At 39.7% G+C, this 24,751-nt stretch overlaps 1 protein-coding gene across 3 annotated transcripts; it reads right to left on the bottom strand.

Moving 5' to 3' along the window:
- Window positions 1–10,979: 10,979 nt before the first annotated feature.
- LOC142161632 (uncharacterized) lies at window positions 10,980–16,663 on the bottom strand. 3 transcript variants are annotated; one of them, XM_075238287.1, is made up of 7 exons: window positions 16,516–16,663; window positions 14,557–14,872; window positions 14,251–14,435; window positions 13,183–13,389; window positions 12,831–12,929; window positions 12,434–12,750; window positions 10,980–11,231 (listed from the first exon to the last, which is right to left on the bottom strand). In XM_075238287.1, exons 2-6 carry the CDS (start codon window positions 14,864–14,866, stop codon window positions 12,532–12,534), a joined length of 1,020 nt encoding a protein of 339 aa, XP_075094388.1. In that variant the 5' UTR covers window positions 14,867–14,872; window positions 16,516–16,663; the 3' UTR covers window positions 10,980–11,231; window positions 12,434–12,531. The 3 variants fall into 3 exon arrangements, with proteins under 3 accessions (XP_075094388.1, XP_075094387.1, XP_075094389.1); XM_075238286.1 differs by having other exon boundaries at window positions 10,980–11,228; XM_075238288.1 differs by lacking the exon at window positions 12,831–12,929 and having other exon boundaries at window positions 10,980–11,228.
- Window positions 16,664–24,751: the final 8,088 nt, after the last annotated feature.

Here is a 24,751-nt window from a genome sequence, read left to right as displayed (position 1 = left end):
CGGGTTGCACGCCGTAACAGACTTATTAAAAAGTGCATATTAGAGGATCGGGTTGCACGCCGCAACAGACTTATTAAAAAGTCCATATTGGAGGATCGGGTTACACGCCGCAACAGACTTATTAAAAAGTCCATATTGGAGGATCGGGTTGTACGCCGCAACAGACTTTTTAAAAGTCAATATTGGGGGATCGGATTGCACGCCGCAACAGACTTATTAAAAGTCAATATTGGGGGATCGGATTGCATGCCGTAACAGACTTATTAAAAGTCAATATTGGGGGATCAGATTGCACGCCGCAACAGACTTATTAAAAAGTCTATATATACTTGATTGAAATAAATATATAACAGAACTAAATGTGAATATATTGTTAGAGTGGGTTGCACGCTGCAACAAAATTGAATGTGAATATGTTGTGAGAGCGGGTTGCACACTGCAACAGAATTGGTTGAAATATTAATGGATTATGACTGCTGAGTTGGCTTCAATTATTATAAATGAGTTACCTGATTTGTTTCTATTATTTGTTTTTGTTATTAATATTGCGTATAGGTTAATGTAAGTGAACCGCCTTAGCCTCGTCACTACTTCGTCGAGGTTAGGCTCAGCACTTACCAATACATGGGGACGGTTGTACTGATACTACACTCTGCACTTCTTGTGCAGATTTTAGAATTGGTCCCAGCGGCGTACCATAGACTTGCTTGGATTTCAGCTACCAGAGGAGACTTGAGGTATAACTGCATGGCGTCTGCAGTTCTGAAGTCTCCGTCTATTTTACTTTAGTTGTGTGCTTATTTCCAGACAACTTTATTTTATTCAGACCTTTATTTGTATTTATTCTAGAAGCTCGTGCACTTGTGACACCAATTCTGGGATGGTATTTAGACACCGTTGTTTTTATGGGTTATTTCGCTATATTTCAAACTTTGCTTCCGCATTTGTTTCTTTGATTATTAATAATTTAAAGATTGTTTAAAAATTGGTTAATATTATTCTAACGTTGGCTTGCCTAGCAAGTGAAATTTTAGGCGCCATCCCGATCCGAAGGTGGGAATTTTTGGTCGTGAAAGTTGGTATCAGAGCACTAGGTTACATAGGTCTCACGAGTCACGAGCAAGCTTAGTAGAGTCTGAAGGATCGGTACGGAGACGTCTGTACTTATCTCTCAGAGGCTATGAAGTTTAGGAACAATATCACTTCTTTCTTCTTCTGTCGTGCGATTTTATTATATCATCGATGATTAAACCATTCTACTCTTATTCTCTCGTAGATGGTGAGAACACGTAATACCTCTACCGATGGACAGGGACCAGAACCCCCGGTGGCAACTATGGCCAGGGGTAGAGGTCGAGGCCGAGGTCATGCTAGAGGCCGAGGCAGAGGCCGAGGTAGAGCTCAGTCCAGAGCTCGAGCAGCTGCACCTGTTGAAGAACCTCAGGTGGACCTTCAGGAGGAGGTTCCAGTTCAGAATGTACCAGTTGGACTTGTTCAGGTCCCGGAAGGATTCATAGCTACTCCAGTACTTCAGGACGCTCTAGTCCGTTTGGTAAGTCTTATGGAGGGCGTGGCCCATAATGGTACATTTCCAGTGGCACCAACCGTCTCACAGGCTGGGGGAAGAGCAAAAACTCCCACTACTCCCGCTCCGGAGCACATTGCTCCCCAGAATCAAGCTCCAGCAGCCCCGCCAGTTGGGGTAGTTCAGCCAGTTGTTGAGGCACAGATCAGTGATAGGCCCGCCATGTCTTTTGAGGCCTTATTGAGACTAGATAAGTTTACCAAGCTCTTTCCAGTTCACTTCAGTGGTACACCTTCTGAGGACCCACAAGATTATCTTGAACGCTGCCATGGGGTGCTGCGGATCATGGATATAGTTGAGACCAATGGGGTCGATTTTGCTGTATTTCAGATGACGGGTTCCGCCAAGAGGTAGTGGATAGATTATACATTGACCCGACCAGTTGGATCGCCTGCACTTACCTGGGAGCAGTTCTCTCAGCTATTTCTGGAGAAGTTCCTCCCTATCACATTAAGAGAGGAATTCTACAAGCAATTTGAGCGTCTACAGTAGAGCAGTATGACTGTTACTCAGTATGAGTCCCATTTTATGGATTTGGCCCATCATGCTCTCCTTTTACTACCTACAGATGGAGAGAGAGTGAGGAGGTTTATTAAGGGACTCACTCACCCTATCAGACTTCAGATGGCCAAGGAGACCGGAAGTGAGATTTCTTTTCAGGTGGCTGCTAATGTCGCAAGGAGGATCGAGATGGTTCTTGCACAGGAGAGAGGGCAGAGGTCCGATAAAAGGCCTCGTCAGTTCGGTGGTTTCAGTGGTGCCTCGTCTGGAGGCAGAGGTAATTTTGGTAGGGGTCATCCTCCTAAACCGTTTCATTCAGCACTTCATGTATTTCCCGGTGCTTCAGGGTGTCACGGTCCTATTATGCCTTACTCTGGGCAGCCAATATTTAGTGCACATTCAGCTCCTATTAGTGCATCATCGCTCCAGAGTTACTACAGTGGTTATCCGGCCCATCTGGGTCAAATTCAGCTTCAGCAGCCACGACATCAGGATGGGTGTTATGAGTGTAAAAACATTGGTCACATCATATTGCCCTAGATTGGCGAGTAACAGATTTCGGCAAGATTCTCATGCCATCATACCGGCACCGAGTGCTTCACCGCCTGCTCAGCCAACTAGAGGTAGGGAGTCAGGCCATTAAAAGTGGAGGTCAGGCCATTAGAGGTGTAGGTCAGACCGTTAGAGGTGGAGGCCAGCCAATTAGAGGCCGTCCCAGGGACGCAGTTCAGAGTGGTGGGGCCCAGCCCCGATTTTATGATTTTCCAACTAGGCCTAAGGTCGAATCTCCTGATGCTGTGATCACACGTATTATTCCAGTTTGACATAGAGATGCTTCAGTTCTATTTGATCCAGGATCTACTTATTCCTATGTGTCCTCCTATTTTGCTTCATATTTTGTTGTGCCTTGTGATTCTCGGAGTGCTTCTATGTGTGTATCTACACCGGTGGGAGACTCTGTTGTAGTAGATCATGTCTATCGTTCATGTGTGGTTACTATTAGTAATCTTTAGACTAGTGTGGATCTTCTACTTCTTGATATGGTAAATTTTGATGTCATCTTGGGTATGGATTGGCTGTCTCCTTATGATGCTATATTGGATTGTCATGCCAAGACAGTGACCCTAGCTATGCCGGGGTTACCTCGGTTAGAGTGGAAAGGAACTCCTGGTCATTCTGCCAGCAAGGTTATATCTTATATGAAAGCTCGGCGTATGGTAGTGAAAGGGTGCCTAGCCTATTTGGCTTATATTCGCGATACCAGTGCGGATGCTCCTTCTATGGACTCAGTACCAGTTGCTGGTGAATTTCCAGAAGTATTTCCTGCAGATTTACCGGGGATGCCACCCGACAGAGATATTAACTTCTGTATTGATTTGGCTCCGGGCACTCAGCCGGAGTTGAAAGAATTGAAAGAGCAGTTACAAGAATTGCTTGATCAGGGATTCATTAGACCTAGTATCTCACCCTGGGGTGCACCAGTATTATTTGTAAAGAAGAAAGATGGCTCTATGCGGATATGCATAGACTATCGGCAGTTGAACAAAGCCACTATCAAAAACAAATATCCGCTGCCAAGAATTGATGACTTATTTGATCTATTTGAGGTCTGGTTACCATCAGTTAAAGATTAGGGCATCTGATGTCCCTAAAACAGCTTTTAGAACTTGGTATGGGCATTACGAATTCCTAGTGATGATATTTGGGTTGACAAATGCCCCAGCAGCATTTATGGATTTGATGAATCAGGTGTTCAAGCCTTATTTGGATTCTTTTGTGGTTGTATTCATTGATGATATCTTGATTTACTCCAGCAGCCGAGAGGAACATGAGCAACATCTTTGAAGTGTGCTTCACACCTTGAAGATTAATCAGTTATATGCCAAGTTTTTAAAATGTGAGTTTTGGTTAGACTCAGTTGCCTTTTTGGGGCATGTTGTATTGGCAGAAGGCGTAAAGGTGGATCCTAAGAAGATTGAGGTTGTTCAAAATTGGCCTAGACCTACTTCAGTTACAGAGATCTGGAGTTTCCTGGGTTTAGCAGGTTATTATCGTTGGTTCGTAGAAGGGTTTTCATCTATAGCAAGCCCATTGACCAGATTGACCGAGAAAGGTGTCCCATTCAGATGGTCAGATGCGTATGAGTTGAGATTTCAGAAGCTCAAGACCGCTTTGACTACGGCGCCACTGTTGGTATTACCCACAGGTTCAGGATCGTATACGGTATATTGTGAAGCATCTCACATTGGGCTTGGTGCAGTATTAATGCAAGATGGCAAGGTAATTGCATATGCATCGCGGCAGTTGAAAGTTCACGAGAAGAATTATCCTGTTCATGACTTAGAATTGGCAGCCATTGTTTATGCGCTGAAGATTTGGAGGCATTACCTCTACGGTGTCTCGTGTGAGGTATTTACTGATCATCGTAACCTTCAGTATCTGTTCAAACAAACGGATCTTAATTTGAGGCAGAGAAGATGGTTGGAGTTGTTGAAAGACTATGATATCACCATTTTGTATCACCCTGAAAAGACCAATGTGGTGGCCGATGCTTTGAGCAGAAAGGTTGTGAGTATGGGCAGTCTTGCGTATATTCCGGTTGGTGAGAGGCCATTAGCTGCAGATGTTCAGACTTTGGCTAATCAGTTCGTGAGGTTAGATGTTTCAGAACCCAGTCGGGTTCTAGCTTGCACAGTCGCTCAGTCTTATTTATATGAGCGCATCAGGGAGAGGCAGTATGATGATCCTCATTTACTTGTCCTTAAGGACACGGTGCGACACGGTGATGACAAACAGGTTGCTGTGGGGGAAGATGGGGTTCTACGAATGCAGGGTCGTATTTATGTGCCTAATGTGGATGGGCTTCGTGAATTAATTCTTGAAGAAGCACGCAGTTCCAGGTATTCTATTCATCCAGGTACCGCCAAAATGTATCAGGAATTGCGGCAACATTATTGGTGGAGGAGAATAAAAAAGGATATAGATGCATATGTAGCTCGGTGTCTGAATTATCAGCAAGTTAAGTACGAGCATCAGAGACCTGGTGGTTTCCTTTAGAAGTTAGAAATTCCTGAGTGGAAGTGGGAGTGTACCACTATGGATTTTGTTGTTGGGCTCCCACGGACTCATAAAAAATTTGACTCAGTTTGGGTCATTGTGGACAAGTTGACCATGTCAGCATATTTCATTCCAATGGCAGTTACCTATTCTTCAGAGAGGTTAGCTGAAATTTACATTCATGAGATTGTCCGCCTTCACGGTGTACCCGTATCTATTATTTCAGATCGAGGTACGCAGTTTACCTCACATTTCTGGAGTGCTGTACAGTGTGAGTTAGGCACACGGGTGGAGTTGAGTACAACATTTCATCCACAGACAGACGGACAGTCAGAGCGCACTATTCATATATTAGAAGATATGCTCCGCACTTGTGTTATAGACTTTGGAGGTTCTTGGGATCATTTCTTGCCACTTGCGGAGTTTGCTTATAATAATAGCTACCAGTCGAGTATTCAGATAGATCCATATGAGGCATTATACGTAACGCGATGCCGATCGCCAGTTGGTTGGTTTGAACCGGGAGAGGCTCGGTTGTTGGGTACCGATTTGGTACAGGATACCTTGGATAAGGTCAAGATTATTCAGGATCGACTTCGCACAGCTCAGTCTAGGCAAAATCGTTATGCCGACCGTAAAGTTTGTGATATTGCATTCATGGTTGGAGAACGAATATTGCTCCGGGTTTCACCTATGAAAGGTGTAATGAGGTTTGGAAAGAAGGGCAAGTTGAGCCCTATGTATATCGGACCCTTTGAAATTCTTGAAAGGGTGGGTGAAGTAGCCTACATGCTTGCATTACCACCAAGTTTATCAGCGGTTCATCCGGTGTTCCATGTGTCTATGCTCCGGAAATATCATGGTGATCCATCCCATGTGTTAGATTTCAGCTCGGTCCAATTAGACAAAGATTTGACTTACGAGGAGGAGTGTCACGACCCAAAATTTTCCACCGACGGGACCGTGATGGCGCCTAACATTTTCCTTGCCATTCAAGCCAACGTTAGAGAATCATTAAACTAATTCCTTATTTCCATTCAGTAAATAACAATAATTAACTAAGATGAAATATAATAAGCGCGGAATATCATAAAACTGTATTAATTACTACCACCCGGATCTGGAGTCACAATTCACGAGCATTCTAGACTTTGCTACAAGTAATAGTCAGAAAAGAAATACAACTGTCTGAATGAAAGAAACAGTAGAACAGAAAAGATAGATGGGGACTTCAAGGTCTGTGAACGCCGACAGATCTACCTTGAGTCTCCGGACAGCGGACCAATAGCAAAATCTCGATCAATCCGAGCCGGTATTAAAATCTGCACAGAAAGTGCTGAGTGCAGTATCAGTACAACCGACCCCATGTACTGGTAAGTGTCGAGCCTAACCTCGACAAAGTAGTGACGAGGCTAAGGCAAGTCACCTAAAAATCAACCAGTACAATTTAACAGTGTATATGCAAATAACAGAAATGAAGAACTAAACAGGAAATGTCGGGAGGGGAACATACTGAGGGGAATACCAGATAAAGAACTACAACAGAATGATCACCGGAGCAGTCAATATACCATGAATCAGCAGGAATAGTGAATATAGTAAGGAAAAATGCACGACATCACCCTTCATACTTTTACTCTCAATCTCACCATAAAATTAATAGAAACAACACGGCATCACCCTTCGTGCCTTAACTCTCATATCATGGCACGGCATCACTCTTCGTGCATTAACACTCACAATATGGCACGGCATCACCCTTCGTGCATTAACACTCACAATATGTCACAGCATCACCCTTCGTGCATTAACACTCACAATATTGCACGACATCACCCTTCGTGCATTAACACTCATAATATGGCACGGCATCACCCTTCGTGCATTAACACTCTCCCTTACCATAATGCAATGCATAAATAACAACAGGGAGATAGAATAACAAGCACAAACCTTACTTCAATATTTGGTTCCATAATATCAATCTCAACTTTGAAATAAAAACTGAACTATCACCAGAAAATTCGTAAACATGATAAGAACGATAAATTGAACAACAGTAGTATAACACGTAGCAATTTGGCATAGGAATGAGACAATATAAGAAAAATAGAGAAACATGGAAAATAGGTAAATTGGCGGCGCATAAGTACTCATCACCTCACATATACGCCGCTCACATGAATTTCACTTTGCAAGTAATCTAAGGTTCCTAATTCCCTCAAGTGAGGGTTAGACACAACACTTATCTCGCTCCGAAGGCCATTTAATTCTCAATCACAGCTTTTCCTTTGGAATTCACCTCCGAACCACTCGTATCTATTCAAAAATAACTCAATAATATCAAATATTGCTAAATGAATGAATTATATTGCGTAAATTAAATTTTCCAAATTTTTCTCTAAAAAGTCAAAAAATCGACCCCGAGCCCGCTTGGTCAAAACCCGAGGTTAGGACCAAAATCCTTTTACCCATTCACTCCCGAGCCCGAATATGTCATTAGTTTTGGAATCCGACCTCAATTTGGTGTCTAAATCCTCACATTTTTGAAATCCCTAGTTTCTACCCTAACCCCTAATTCTACCATGAAACTCTAGATTTTTTAGGTTGATAATTCAAGAAATGTAATGGGTAATTAAAAGGAAATGGTTTAGAATCACTTACCAACACTTTGGGGAAGAAAATGACTCTTGAAAATCGCCTCTACCCGTTTGGGTCTTGAAACATGTTGAAGAAATGGCTTAAACCCGCGTTTGGAGTCTATTTTAAGTCACTGGACAGGCCTTCATCTCGTTCGCGAGAGGCCTGTCGCAATCGCGATGCACTGCGGCCTAAGGCCTTCGTGTTCGCGAGTCTTTCTACGCGTTCATATAAGGCAACTCCCCCCAAGCCTTCGCGTTCGCGACCCAGTGGACGCGTTCGCGTAGAAGAACATGATCCCCCTCCCCCAGGTCCCTTAAACTATCGCGTTTGCGTGAGACAGATCGCGTTCGCTAAGGGTACCACCCGCAATGCTTCGCATTCGCAACCAGTCCTTCGCGTTCATGAAGAAGAAATTTCCCCTGCCCCCATTTTACTTTTCGCGTTCACGACACTACCTACGCGAACACGAAGAAGGGCACTCCAGAATAGCTGCTGCAGAAAAAATCTCAGATTTTCTAAGTGCAAATCACACCGTAGCCTATCCGAAACTCACCCGAGCCCTCGGGGCTCCAAACCAAACATGCACATAAGTCTAAAAACATTATACGGACCTGCTCGCGCGATCAAATTGCCAAAATAACACCTAGAACTCCGAATTTAGCACCAAATCGCATGAAATTCTCAAGAACACTTTAAAATTACTATTTTCTCAACTAGACGTCTGAATCACGTCAAATCAACTCCATTTCTCACCAAATTTCTCAGACAGGTCTTAAATATCATAATGAACTTGTACCGGGCTCCGGAACCAAAATACGGACCCGGTACTAACAATTCCAAACATCAATCAATTCTTAAAAATAATTAATTTTCAGACTTTTAATTTTCATCAAAAATTCATAACTCAAGCTAGGGACCTCTGAATTCAATTCCGGGCATACGCCCAGGTCCCATAATTCGATATGGACCTATCGGGATTGTCAACGCACGGATCCGGGCCCGTTTACCAAAAATATTGGCCGAAGTCAACTAAAATCAACTTTTAAGGCAAAAATTCTTATTTTCATTAGTTTTCAACATAAAAGATTTTCGAAAAACTGTCCGGGTTGCGCACGCAAATCGAGGAGGGTAAAGATGAGATTTTTAAGGCTTAAAAGCGCAGATTCGAGTTTTAAAACATAAGATGACCTTTTGGGTCATCACATTCTCCACCTTTAAAACAACCGTTCATCCTCGAACGGACATAGAAAAGTACCTAGGCTGGTGAAAAGGTGGGAATATCTACTCCGCATATCGGACTCAGACTCCCAAGTAGCTGCCTCAATAGGCTGACCTCTCCACTACACTCGAACTGAAGGGTAACTCTTTGATCTTAACTTGAGAACTTGCAGATCTAGAATTGTCACCGGCTCCTCCTCGTAAGTCAAATCCTTGTCCAACTGGACAGAGCTGAAATCTAACACGTGGGACGGGTCACCATGATATTTCTGGAGCGTAGACACATGGAATACCGGATGAACTGAGGATAACCCTGGAGGCAACGCAAGTCTATAAGCTACCTCCTCCACTCTCTCGAGGATCTCAAATGGCCCGATATACCTAGGGCTCAACTTGCCCTTCTTCCCAAATCTCATAACACCCTTCATGGGCGATACCCGAAGCAATATTCTTTCTCCAACCATGAATGCAATATCACGAAATTTACAGTCGTCATAACTCTTTTGCCTAGACTGAGTTGTGTGAAGTCGATCCTGAATAATCTTGACCTTATCCAAGGCATCTTGTACCAAATCGGTACCCAATAACCGAGCCTCTCCCGGTTCGAACCAGCCAACTGGCGAACGGCATCGTCTTCCATATAAGGCCTCATATGGAGCCATCTGAATGCTCGACTGGTAGCTGTTATTGTAGGCAAACTCCGCTAATGGCAAGAACTGATCCCAAGAACCTCCAAAGTCAATAACACAGGCGCAGAGCATATACTCCAAGATCTGAATAGTACGCTCAAACTGCCCGTCCGGCTGAGGATGGAATGTTGTGCTCAACTCAACCCGCGTACTCAACTCACGTTGTACTGCCCTTCAAAAGTGCGAGGTAAACTGTGTACCTCGATCTGAAATAATAGACACGGGTACCCCGTAAAGGCGGATAATCTCACGAATGAAACTTTTAGCTAACCTTTCTGAAGAATAGGTAGCTGCTACTGGAATAAAATGTGCTGACTTGGTCAACCTGTCCACAATGACCCCAAACTGCATCAAATTTTTTCTGAGTCCGTGGGAGTCCAACAACAAAATCCATAGTGATATGCTCCCATTTCCATTCAGGAATTTCTAACTTCTGAAGCAATCTACCAGGTCTCTGATGCTCGTACTTAACTTACTGACAATTCAGATACTGAACTACATATGCAACTATATCCTTTTTTATTCTCCTCCACCAATAATGTTGCCGCAAATCTTGATACATTTTGGCGATACCTGGATAAATAGAATACCTGGAACTGTGTGCCTCTTCAAGAATTAATTCACGAAGCCCATCCACATTAGGTACATAAATACGATCCTGCATTCGCAGAACTCCATCTTCCCCCACAGCAACCTGTTTGGCATCACCGTGTCGCACCGTGTCCTTAAGGACAAGTAAACGAGGATCATCATACTGCCTCTCTCTGATGCGCTCATATAAAGAAGACCGAGTCACTGTGCAAGCTAGCACTACAAGAAAAGTGATCTTTAGCGAGGGAAAATCTAGTCGTTAAAAGCCCAAATATGGTCGATATAGGTCATTAACGACTGGGCAAAAACTAGTCGTCAGCGGTCACGAAAAGCGTCGTCGTTAAAAGTTAACGACCATAGCGACGACATAAGTTATGGTCGTTATACCTACTTTTTGTGACCGAATTTTCCCCTCGTTGATTTGTCATCCATTCATTAAAGCTCTTTAAAAGCAACCATAAATTTGATTACTATAATTACTTTTACCGACTAAAATTCCCCTTCGTTAATTTTATGTTACTTTTAACAATAGTATTTTTAATGACCAAATTTGTTTTTGCTAATACCTATTTAATAATTCAGTCGTTGCTACTATGCAAGTTTTATAAATGCAAATAGATAATATCATAATTTTCCCGGTGTTTGCACAATAATATTCATTATTCCATATACTTTCACACACGCATCAGAAAAAATAATAAGTAATCAATATGTATTCAAATAAAATGAATATGTTAATTAGAAAGAACTAAAAAAACAACACAATACCTATCTAAACTGAATGACTTTGTCACTATCAACTCCTAAAAGAGAGAAGATGAAATAGTAACATATGTACAAATGATAACATCCCTAGACAACCGCTAAGAAAGCTATACAATCTATTATGCATCAACTTGCTTTGCACTTTCTTCAATGACGTCTTCATACTTCAAATTTTTTATCTGCTAAAAGAACAAGTTCATGTCAGTTTAGTAAAAACTTCTCTAGCAATGTTATTTGAAAAATAAATGAACAAATTTAATCAGTATGTTGATTAAACAATTGAAGTAAATAAATCAAGCTTGGCCATTATAAATATAAATGATAAGAGATTTCCTGAAATTCAAATAACCGTGACTGGGAAAGTCCCAAAAATTTAAACTACAGTCAAGCACCATCTCCAGTAATGGTGTGCCTTTGTTGACACTTTTTTCTTTTTTCCCTAATACCAAAGAGGGGGAGGGGGCAGACAACAACAATGAAAAGACAAATTCCTAAAAAAAGAATCTTAAAAAGCAAACAAAACATATCAGTACACATAATTACATTGAGAAAAAAATACCAAACAAACTAATTTATAAAATTTCTGTCATCTTTTTCCTACTACTGTTCTGTCTATTTGTATCTTGAATGAGACTATCTAACACTTGTCAATATCAATAAAGAGTAGAAAAGGAAAATGAAAAATGGCGCAACTACATATGGTAGAGACACTGCCATTTATTTTTGTACCTAGAAGTAGTTGCTACTAATTTTTTATATAGTACTAACAAAACAATATGCTAAAGCATACAAGAAAGTTACACTTCTAAAGAACAAAATAGAGATTTTTGCAAAAATTCAGAAGCAGAGGTATCTGACTAGTTGACTGCTATCCATTAATATTCCAGTGAATTAGAATTCTCTGGATACTTGAAATAAGCTCATTGTCTATGCAAAAATATTTACAGAATTTTTTTAGCACATTGTTGAGTGTAGAAAAGTATCAAAATTAGATAAAATAACATATAATCTTGTTGATTTAACCCAAAAGAAAAGGAAAAAGTTCAGCAAAGGACAAATAAGTTCTATAAGTGATCAAGAAAAATGGATTAAGAAATATAGAAGGCTTTCATAGTGAAGTAGGATGGTGATCACTCAGTTCATGAAGAGCAGTTATTTATTTATTTCATCCTTCAACAAAAACGAGCGAGGCACATGAGTTGTTGACATGAAAAATAGAAGAAAGTTTTGTTTATTCATTTGATTAAGAAATACTCATCATATCATAAGTGGAATTATAATTTGTATAAAGAAAGATATGGCAGTAGAAAGTGGCAGGGTGACTAGCTAAATAAATGAATATGACATGTGATAATTGTAAAAGGTTGGTAAAAAGTTTACTAACCTGTCTGTCAGATGCCTGTATCTGATTCACTTGAACATGGTGTTGATAAAGGCTGACCAGAAAATTTGCTTGCAAGTCGTGCAACTGTACTCTCTAAGTTATCTAGGCGTTTTTTTAAGTGATAGGTTTTCTTTACGAGTTGCATTCAACTCATCCAATAGTTCAACCTTAGAGGAGTTACCATCTTTCAACTCCTTAGCGGTTATTCCACCTCCAAATCCAAACACATGGATCTTGCATTGAGGTCCAAAGCACCTTTCTACAACCTCAATGTTTATAAGAGACGGCTCAGATCGTACCAGTTCTTGAATTTCAGCCTAAAAAATTATAAGCTTTGAAATAATGCAATGCTTTTAGTCAAAGGAAGGGGTAAAATAAAATTTATCAATAAACATACATATTTTTCATTGGTTTCAGGTTCGACAAGTTTATCGTTCTTCTTACGAGTCTCAAAGAAAATAGTTGCCATATCTGGTGGATTACCATCTTTGCCTCCCTTCGCATTTAAATAAACAAGTCAAACAAATCATTTAAACAAAGATGGGGTTTCTTAACACAATAGCACGATTTACATAGCAGTTCATAAATAATCTCTCTGATAGGCTTGTTGCCCGTACGATGAGGCATAATCAACTTAGACCTATTCATTGAGTTTCTTGTACTTCTTTCCTATAATAACAACAGAACATAGAAGGTGTGGTCTGCCGCTTAAAAAAATTAAGATGCTATAAATTGTTATGAAGTCATACCTTAAACTTTTCAGATAAGAAGTGCTCCTTGACCAACCATTCCCAATCACTCTTGTCGACCCCCTCTGGCACATCCTTTAAAACGTCGCGCAATGGCTTAGATTTCACAATAATGTGCAATGATCCTCTCCAATTATTCCATAACCTTCTCATATGTTTCAAGACATGATCTCTTTGACCATTTATGTCAGCACTATCAAATTTGTCCTATAATATTTTAAGAATATCATCAAACATAAAACTCAATGAGTTTTAACCAAACAAAAAAGAAAAATTTAACCAATAATATTAAATAAAACATTGAGCGTTACTAGTGACAAATTAATTGTTAGAACCAAAACACTTTAAGATGAAATCCTTCGACTTTTAAATAATAATTATTTTCTTTTGAATGTTATATGAAAGAATTAAACTATAATACTAGTATTCTGGTTGTAGCCATACATGCCAGAAACGACGCCAACAACTTCAAATTACTGTATCCAAAGATTAAAGAAGAAACAAAATACACCTTATGCCTGAATGGAGATAAAACCTCCCAAACATTTACTTTAGTTTTTTACGCTGCAAAAGAGCTTCCTTTGCCTATCTTGATTTCATTCTTCCTTATTTCTTTTAACACAAAATCTTAGTGACCTAACTTCAACCAAAGCAGAAATCTTCAAATGGCATATAAACTGAAATGTTATGTCGCAAAGCGGCAATAAACCTTAAGGAGGCCCTGCCTCCATTACTGGCGATCTCATATTGTAGATGTACCGATCAAACTTTTATTACTATTATTAAAATTAACAGCAATCAAAAAAATTAAAACTAAAAAGTCAAATTCTTTTCTAGCAGCAAGCATGAAGAGGCGAACATCAAACCTTTATTCTGGAAGTATCTGTATGCTGCAAAATTAGCGCCTCTAAAATATATTTTCTTTTTATTACGCTTAAACTAAAACTCAATGATTTAACATGATTATTATGTAAGATTATAAGGTTCAAAATTAATTTTCTTTTCATTTGTGAAAGAAGAAAAGAAAAAGGCAAAAGAACAAATTAAAGTAATACTTTAAATTCTTACAGTAACAACTTCCCAAATGTGGTCCAGCTTATATTCTTCGATATCCGCCCACGAGTGTACGCGCAATGGACACATATTATGATCACGAACTAATATACCTAAGTGTCTCACAAATGTGGTTGAATGCTTCCCAACAGCTCGATTGTGGTAGAAAGTGACGCTCAACTTTTCTCCAACTTTGAGTCCTAGAACATTTTTACCTTTTCAGATTCACACGAACCTGCTAATTTCCAATTTGAGTTAATCATAAAAAAGGGCCAATCCAATAACAGCAAACAAATATTACAAACTGAGACAGAAAAATACTTATTTTGCTTCTTTGAGTGTCTTGCATCACTTCAACTTCTTGAGGGAGGGAAACATCATCTTCTAGTGGATCAAAACCAGGAGGTGCAAGATTCGTATTCTGAGCTAGCTCATTCAGATAAGAAGCTGCTGCATTAAGATTTTTACTATTTCCAATCGGGAGTCTCTGTTCAGCATTTACCCTTACCGAACCCAAAGATCTAAAGCTTTGCCCTCGTCCCCTTGCTAAGGCACTTGGCGCAACGTATGAATGCTTAACAGTCTTTGAAGTTGATTGTATTTCAAACTTCCGAGATTTTGATAGATTCATGTCAACCTAATACAACAAAAGAAAGAAAAGTATTATTAAGCTACCCGAAAAAGAAAAATATTTCAGCAAGCTGCCAATAAGAAAAAGGATGCCAACTAGCAAGTATTATTAGGGTACTGTGTGTTATTCCTTATTTCTTCTAATTCAAAAACTTTTAGTATTGACAATAAGTGCAGAAATAGCAAAAAATGCAGACCAATCTTTTTTAAATGCACCACAGCAGTATCTCAAATATCCAAGTACACTAGCACAACCCAAAGCATTATACTAAATAAAGCAAAAAGAATGTTTCTTTACAGCAAAGACAAAACTAAATATTTTCAAGCTTTCAAATTGATCGATCATAAATAACTAGATAATGAGAATGGAAAATGGCAGAACTAGTGCCTAACAGCCAAAACTAAAGAGCATCTAAGTGAAATCACCATTTGCTTTATAATATAGAAAACAAAGGTGATCATGGTAAGCTCTACGTACTTGTTCGATTCTTTTACAATATAATAAAGAAGAACTAGAAAGTCAAAAAGGAGATAGCTAAAAACAAGAAAATCCAGAAAACGAACTACTTCAATTAATTCATACAATGTGGGAATGTCTTCAGATGAAGTAAGTCCATCAAGAGGCGAGGAAACAAGGGATTTGGCCATGATTTGATTGCTTTGGTAAGGTGGAGCTAATATAAATGATCTTATTGCAGGCATGTTCACCTTCTAAAATTCTTCATAAGGATCAGTGAAAGCAGTGATCTCTACAGTAGCATGAATTGATAATAGCGAAAACATACATTAAGAAACAACCATAATCAGTTCAACTTCATTATAAGTAAGTGAAAGTAGCAGTTGAGTGATTTTAGGATACAAGCTAACATGTCAGGCAAACACATGTGAAGTCTAGTGGGTAGAAAAAGAGAATCGCGTATTTCTTCCTAATGTACTCAGAAAGTTTAATTAAGGATAAAGTTAGCGAATTCTTATTTCACACGAAAATTTTACAATACAATCACGACTAGATAGTGAGAAACCTTTTGTTCCAATAATAATATGCAATCAAACCCAATTCCACAAAATTATCTGCTCTACAAGACGAATACACATAATTGACCTATAACGAGGCAATATTCAATGAAAATAAAAAACCAACTTCTGCGAATTCATCAGCAATGTCATAAAACCTACATGTAATTATTAGTTTGGAGCATATGTAATTATAAGATGCAACCCAGTATTTGAAAAACATAGAGATAGAGAGAGACGATAACATAAAAAAATGCCCAATTTCAAACCATAAAAATAATTAATTCTTATAAAGAACCCTTCAATAACTCCGTAGAGATGCTTTAGAATCAGCTCTAATGAATTTATGGAACAAGGATTAAAGAAATTTCCAATGATTTCCAGTAAATCCTCTCATGAATAAGGCTCTAACAGGCTGATTTAGACATTCCTTCAACAACTAAAATGCAAATTTGGCAGCACACTATACTTGGTATAAATGCAAACATAATTTTAAGAGATTCTTTCAACAACTTCAATCCAAAGTTGGACAGCATGTTATACTCCGTATGAAAAAATAAGATAATTTTCAGTCATTCCTTTAACAACTTATAGGCAAATTTGGACAAAATAATTGACTGCAAGTTTAGAGCTTACCTTGACGAGAAGGAGATTGAAACCCTAGGTTGCAGAGAAGAACCAAAATTATGATTCTTTAAAGAGTTCAATTTCTGAGATACTAGGTCTCTGCTCTTTAAGTAACAATATAAAGATATACCCTTTTTTGGGGGGTGGGGGTGGGGAGTGGGAGAAGAGAGTTGAGGGGGTGCGTGGGTTGAATGTGCGTTGCAAAAAAAGAGGGAAAAAATTAGCGCCCAATATTTCATATTTAACGTCCGGATTTTATAATTTTTAAAGACCAAAAATTATCCTTTCGTTAATATTGCACTAGAAATTGATTTTGACGACCGGAAAAAATATTGGTCGTCATAAATACACTTATAATGACCGGATTCAATTCCCTTCGTTAGAATTTGGTCGCTAAAAGTCAATATTCTTGTAGTGTAGATCTCGAATGGGTTCTGAAACATCTAACCTCACGAATTTATTAGCCAAAGTCTGAACATATGCAGCTAATGGCCTCTCACCAATCGGAATATACGCAAGACTGCCCATACTCACAGCCTTTCTACTCAAAGCATCGGCCACCACATTGGCCTTTCCGGGTTGATACAAAATGGTGATATCATAGTCTTTCAACAACTCTAACCATCTTCTCTGCCTCAAATTAAGATCATTTTTTTTGAACAGGTACTGAAGGCAAAGATGATCAGTAAATACCTCACACGAGACACCATAGAGGTAATGCCTCCAAATCTTCAGCGCATGAACAATGGCTGCCAGTTCTAAGTCATGAACATGATAATTCTTCTCGTGAACTTTCAATTGCCGCGACGCATATGCAATTACCTTGCCATCTTGCATTAATACTGTACCAAGCCCAATGTAAGAGGCGTCATAATATACCGTATACGATCCTTAACCTGTGTGTAATACCAACACTAGCATTGTAGTCAAAGCGGTCTTGAGCTTCTGAAAGCTTAACTCACACTTGTCTGACCATCTAAATGGGGAACCCTTCTGGGTTAATCTGGTCTTAATAGTTTTCCATAATCAATTACAGAATCATCAATTAACTTCATGTTAACAAAAATCTCGTTTCAAACCTTCACAATACTAATAACGAGATGCGAGACATGAAGACCTCATAATTATTTACCCGAATTAACGAGTCGCATTTAACGCCACCTGGGCGGGCACCTATCTCGTAGGTTACAACTCAATATTACAACACGAATTTGGCAAGTATGCACAGAGAATTTCATGCAAATATTTTTTAAATAAGCCTAGCAGGCATGACTCCCTATTAGTACTATCGTACAAATTAAATTTCACAAGGGAGAATTTAAACACAAGAATTGTTTTTTTACAAGGATCTCGTCCTTATATAACTTCCACCGCAGCTCATAGACCGGTTTAAACATATCAATTTATTTAAAAATATAAGGACCTCGGCCTCTGTTCTGAATCACAAGTAATATGTATATCTTGCCAATTGAAACTTTCCATTTTCTCCTTTTAAATAACTTTCGTTAAACAAAATCACAACACATAATGAACCCCACACCGGTAGGGCATATAATTCACAATTTGTAAATAAATTATCCGGAAATACATCAAAACATACCGAAATAAGTACCAGAAAGGCACCTTTAGCTTCACAGATATTATTAGAGTCCATCATGGAATGATAGGTGTAGTTATCTCCATAAAACCTCCCAACAGAAGTAAACACATAAGTAGATTATAGAATTACGAAGTTTACTCGTAAGTGGAGCACAATAGGAGGACTCGTCTTGATTCTCAGAACCGAATCAAGTTAAGGAAATTATTCCTTTATTTTAAATCGAGGTCGTACCTATAACGACACCATCTGATGTAACGACCCCCATCATACCATAAAAAAAATATAACAACAGCCGGGTCTCCACCTCTAGGACGCCTTCTACCCGCTTGTCCTCCACCCTTAACTGATCGTGTGGGTGGTGTAGTAACTGCAATGGGGCACGTAGCCTGAGTGCTTTGATAAAATATGCCTCTCCCAAGTTTGGGACAATTTTCTCATGATGTGCCTAGTATCGCCGTATTCATAACAACCCATCTGCGGGTTTGGTTGCTCATACTGAGTCTGTGCCAGATAACTAGAATAACCATTGTAGGACACTTATGTCAGTGGTGCATTAAAAGAACTTACTGGAGCACCTCGATTAATCCGATGTGCGAACTGGGCTGGCCGACTATCCGAGCCCCCGCCATAATGATTTATACTCACAGAGTAGAATCCACTGAATCCCCAAGAACCTCGAGACATCTTGGTCTCCTTGGTTTCCTTTTCCTCACCCGGAACACGTTCTAATATCTTGGCAATTTCTACCACTAGTGGAAATGAAGTGTCAGCCTGTAGCTCCCGAGTCATACAAAATTTTACGATCATAATAAGTCCTTTAATGAGTCTGTGGACTCGTTCTCTGGCTGTAGGAAGCAAAGTAGGAATATGACGAGCTAACTTATTGAACATGATGGCATATTATGACACCGTCATGGTGACCTGACGCAATCGTTCAAACCGTATGCGCCATGCATTACGGAGAGTCCGGAAAACAAACTCTTTCAAAAGCATTTTTGAGAACCGAGCCAAGTGGGGCGGTGTTGTATTGGCTGGTCTGCCCTCTTCATAGGCTTGCCACAGATACATGTGGAGAATTATCTCTCCCAAGGCCAATTTATTCTTTTGTTATGCTGTCTCGACACTGTTGAGCTGACCCATTTCTTAACATACTCTTCGATTCTTATCAGAGGTAACCCTTAGCCCTATTTATACACAATGATCACAAAAGTAGAGCTCTATACAAATAAATCTTGGCACAAACCACATAGTCCAGAATCTCGTCAACCACTGTACTTCCTCCGAAGCATCCCAAAATCCGCAACCATGACGTCCACGCTGAGTAGATCTTCTGTAAATTTAAAGTTGTTTCTCTAACTCCTTTGGTACTGAAGTATAGGATTATTATGGAGGCAGACATACCGCAAGTCCCAACCAAATCCTCTACAAAATCTCAGGTCTTAAACACATGTAAATTTTGGGAGAACCTTTCAGTACCACATATATGCATTTGAGGCCAAAACTGATATAACACACAACTCACAATCCATTCATTGATAGTGGACTCCCCCACTCAGCGCGAAGTCATAGTTCACCAGATGCCAAGGTAGGTTGCACCCCCCCACATTATCCACTGGGTGATCTCTTTATATGTCCGTATATTCAGTCGAAATCACACGTTGAGGCAATGTTTGCGCATCTTTGGCTTCCTCGTAGTTCATTGTCGGCATCACGAACCGTCGACGCACAACTGATACCGAGTGTGCAATGTCATACACGAGTAGATACAAAGGAATGTGAGATATAGGTTTCAAGTAAAATCAATGCCGCACGAAAAGGAATGAAAGAGGTGATATTTTTCCTAAATGTCATAGCCTCTGAGAGATAAGTACAGACGTCTCCGTACCGATCCTTCAGACTCTACTAAGCTTGCTCGTGACTCGTGAGACCTATGTAACCTAGTGCTCTGATACCAACTGTCATGACCCGAAATTTCCCACTGACGGGACCGTGATGGCGCCTAATATTTCACTTCCCAGGCAAGCCAACGTTAGAGAATCATTAAACCAATTACTTATTTCCATTCAGTAAATATCAATAATTAACTAAGATGAAATATAATAAGCACGGAATATCATAAAACTGTATTAATTACTACTACCCGGATCTGGAGTCACAATTCACGACCATTTTAGAAATTGCTACAAGTAATAGTCAGAAAAGAAATACAACAGTCTGAATGAAAGAAACAATAGAACAGAAAAGATAGACGGGGACTTCAAGGTATGTGAACGCCGACAGATCTACCTTGAGTCTCCGGACAGCGGACCAATAGCAAAATCTCGATCAACCCGAGCCGGTATCAAAATCTGCACAGAAAGTGCAAAGTGCAGTATCAGTACAACTGACCCCATGTACTGGTAAGTGTCGAGCCTAACCTCGATAAAGTAGTGACGAGGCTATGGCAAGGCACCTACAAATCAACCTGTATAATTTAACAGTGTATATGCAAATAACAGAAATGAAGAACTAAACAGGAAATGTCGGGAGGGGAACATACTGAGGCGAATACAAGATAAAGAACTACAACAGAATGATCATCGGAGTAGTCAATATACCATGAATCAACAGGAATAGTGAATACAATAAGTAAAAATGCACGGCATCACCCTTCGTACTTTTACTCTCAATCTCACCATAAAATTAATAGAAACAACACGGCATCACCCTTCGTGCCTTAACTCTCATATCATGGCACGGCATCACTCTTCGTGCATTAACACTCACAATATGGCACGGCATCACCCTTCGTGCATTAACACTCACAATATGTCACAGCATCACCCTTCGTGCATTAACACTCACAATATTGCACGACATCACCCTTCGTGCATTAACACTCATAATATGGCACGGCATCACCCTTCGTGCATTAACACTCTCCCTTACCATAATGCAATGCATAAATAACAACAGGGAGATAGAATAACAAGCACAAACCTTACTTCAATATTTGGTTCCATAATATCAATCTCAACTTTGAAATAAAAACTGAACTATCACCAGAAAATTCGTAAACATGATAAGAACGATAAATTGAACAACAGTAGTATAACACGTAGCAATTTGGCATAGGAATGAGACAATATAAGAAAAATAGAGAAACATGGAAAACAGGTAAATTGGCGGCGCATAAGTACTCGTCACCTCACATATACGCCGCTCACATGAATTTCACTTAGAAAGTAATCTAAGGTTCCTAATTCCCTCAAGTCAGGGTTAGACACAACACTTACCTCGCTCCGAAGGCCACTTAATTCTCAATCACAGTTTTTCCTTTGGAATTCACCTCCGAACCACTCGTATCTATTCAAAAATAACTCAATAATATCAAATATTTCTAAAGAAATCAATTATATTGCATAAATTAAATTTCCCAAATTTTCCTCCAAAAAGTCGAAAAATCGACCCCGGGCCCGCTTGGTCAAAACCCGAGGTTCGGACCAAAAATCCTTTTACCCATTCACCCCCGAGCCTAAATATGTAATTAATTTTGGAATCCGACTTCAATTGGGGTCTAAATCTTCAAATTTTCGAAATCCCTAGTTTCTACCCTAACCCCTAATTCTACCATGAAACTATAGATTTTTAGGTTGATAATTCAAGAAATGTAATGGGTAATTGAAAGAAAATGTTTTAGAATCACTTACAGACACTTTGGGGAAGAAACTGACTCTTGAAAATTGCCTTTACCCATTTGGTTCTTGAAAAATGTTGAAGAAATAGCTTAAACCCGTGTTTGGAGTCTGTTTTAAGTCACTGGACAGGCCTTCATCGCGTTCGTGAGAGGCCTGTCGCGATCGCAATGCACAGCGGCCTAAGGCCTTCGCGTTCGCATTCGCGTAAGGAAACTCCCCCCAAGCCTTCGCGTTTGCGACCAGTGGACGCGTTCGTGTAGAAAAACATGACCCCCTCCCTCAAGTCCCTTAAACTATTGCGTTCGCGTGAGACAGATCACGTTCGCGAAGTGTACCACCCCCAACGCTTCAAGTTCGCGACCAATCCTTCGTGTTCGCGAAGAAGAAATTTCTCCTGCCCCAATTTTACCTTTCGCGTTCACGACACTACCTACGCGAACGCGAAGAAGGGCACACCAGAACAGCTGCTACAGCAAAAATCTCAGATTTTCTAAGTGCAAATCACCCCGTAGCCTATCCGAAACTCACCCGAGCCCTCAGAGCTCCAAACCAAACATGCACACAAGTCTAAAAACATCATACGGACCTGCTCGTGCCATCAAATCACCAAAATAACAACTAGAACTCCGAATTTAGCACCAAATCAAATGAAATTCTCAAGAACACTTTAAAATTACTATTTTCTAAACCGAAGGTCCAAATCACGTCAAATCAACTCCATTTCTGACAGAATTTCTCAGACAGGTCTTAAATATCATAATGAACCTATACCGGGCTCCAGAACCAAAATACGAACCCGGTACTAACAATGCCAAACATCAATCAATTCTTAAAAATAATAAATTTTTAGACTTTTAATTTTTATCAAAAATTCATAACTCAAGCTAGGGACCTCCGAATTCAATTCCGGGCATACACCCAGGTCCCATAATTTGATACGGACCTACCAGAATCATCAACGCACAGATTCTTATTTTGGACGAAGTATTCTAAAATCAACTTTTACGGCAAAAATTTTTATTTTCATTAGTTTTCAACATAAAGGATTTTTGAAAACCTGCCCGGGTTGCGCACGTAAATTGAGGAGTGTTAAAATGAGATTTTTTAGGCTTAAGAGCACAGATTCGAGTTCTAAAACATAAGATAACCTTTTGGGTCATCACAAAGAGCCGGTGGCTATTCTAGCCCGGCAGGTCCGACAGTTGAGGTCAAAGAGTTATCCTTCAGTTCGGGTGCAATGGAGAGGTCAGCCGGTAGAGGCATCTACTTGGGAGTCCGAGTCGGACATGCGGAGTATATATCCACACTTATTCACCACCTCAAGTACTTTTTTTCTAACTCCGTTCGAGGACGAACGTTTGTTTTAGAGGTGGAGAATGTGATGACCCAAAATGTCATCTTTAAATTTAATAAGTAGTTCTGTATTCTAAGACCTCAAAAAGCACCATTTATCTTTTCTCGACTTGCGTGCGCAGTCCATAAAATTTTCCGGAAAGTTTTCATGAGAAAAATAGATTTAAATGCGAAATAAAACTTTAAAACTCAAGTGAGTTGACTTTGTTCAATATGTTTAGCAAACAGACCCGAATCAGTGTTTTGACAGTTCTGATAGCTCTGTATCATGATTTGGGACTTGGGCGTATGCCCGAGATTTAATTTGGAGGTCCCTAGCTCAAGTTATGACCATTTAACGGAACTAGCAATTTAAAGACTAAAGATTCCAAGTTTGACCACGGGGTTGACTTTTTGATATCGGAGCCAGAATCCGATTCTGGAAATTTGAACAGCTCCATTATGTAATTTATGACTTGTGTGACAAATTTAAAGTCATTCCGGATTCATTTAATATGTTTTGGAACGAGGTTTGCAAATTGAAAAGTTTAAAACTCAAAGTTTGAATCGGGATGTGAATTGTAATTTCAGCGTTGTTTGACGTGATACGAGACCCCTAGTAAGTCCGTATTATGTTACGGGACTTGTTGAGATATTTGGATAAGGTTCCGAGGGGCTCGGTTGAGTTTCGGACGAAATTCAGATTGTTTAGAGCATGTTGAAAGCAGCAGGTTCTTGGCAGAACCTGGTGTAATCGCACCTGCGCAATGGTGATCGCAGGTGCGCAACCGCATCTGTGAGAAGATGGTCGCTTCTGTGACTTGGGCACTGGCCAGTTGCGTCGCTTCTACGGAGAAATGGGGCGCAAATGCGCGACCTCTTCTGCGAAGGCTGAATCGCTTATGGGGAAGAGACCGCTTCTGCGGTCATTTGGTCGCTTCTGCGACATCGCATGTGCTACGTCGCATGTTCTATAGAAATGTTTGGAGATGCGGAACCTCGCCTGGCAGCCCTACTTTACAAATGCGGGATTTTTCTCGCAAATGCGTGACCGAAGGTGCAAAAATATAGCCCATAGATGCGAAAATGCTGGGCAGAATACATAAAATTGGGTCTTAGCCATTTTTACTCATTTTTGAGTTTCAAGTCTCGGATTTGGGCGATATCAAAGGGGTTTTTCACGACTTTGAATTGGGTAAGTGTTCTATAACCAAAAGTGATTATATTTCACAAATCCATGTCTATATTCATCATTTATTTCGGATTTAGATGGAAAAAAAATTAGATTTTTATAAAATCTTTCAAAAATAAAAAGTTAAGATTTGAAGGTCCATTTGATATCGGAATTGGACAATTTTTGTATGGTTGAACTCGTAGCAGAACGGGTGTTCGGATTTCACGAGTTTTTTCGGGATTTGAGATGTGAGTCCCACAGTCGAATATTTTAATGAATTTCAGATTTTTATCCGGAAAATTTGTAAATTCATATGGAATTAATTCCAATGATTAGTGTTGAATATATCGAATTGTTTGTGAATAGATTTGAAGCTTTCGGAGACAAATTTAAAAGGAAAAACTGTGGTTGAATAATTGATTGGAAATTACAAAGCGAGGTAAGTGTTGTGGTTAACGTTGA

This window comes from Nicotiana tabacum, chromosome 19 (genome assembly GCF_000715075.1).
Source record: "Nicotiana tabacum cultivar K326 chromosome 19, ASM71507v2, whole genome shotgun sequence".
Lineage (NCBI taxonomy): Eukaryota > Viridiplantae > Streptophyta > Magnoliopsida > Solanales > Solanaceae > Nicotiana > Nicotiana tabacum.
The sequence above is the reverse complement of the archived record's forward strand: the minus strand, read 5'-3'. Positions and strand labels throughout refer to the sequence as shown.

Excerpts from the sequence above, each read along its gene's own strand:
- LOC142161632 (XM_075238287.1), bottom strand. The coding sequence starts at position 14,866 with ATGAATCTATCAAAATCTCGGAAGTTTGAAATACAATCAACTTCAAAG. Across the intron at positions 14,436-14,556 it reads CACTCAAAGAAGCAAAATAA|GACTCAAAGTTGGAGAAAAG; the intron begins GTATTTTTCTGT and ends AAAATGTTCTAG. Across the intron at positions 12,751-12,830 it reads CTGAAACCAATGAAAAATAT|GCTGAAATTCAAGAACTGGT; the intron begins GTATGTTTATTG and ends ATAATTTTTTAG.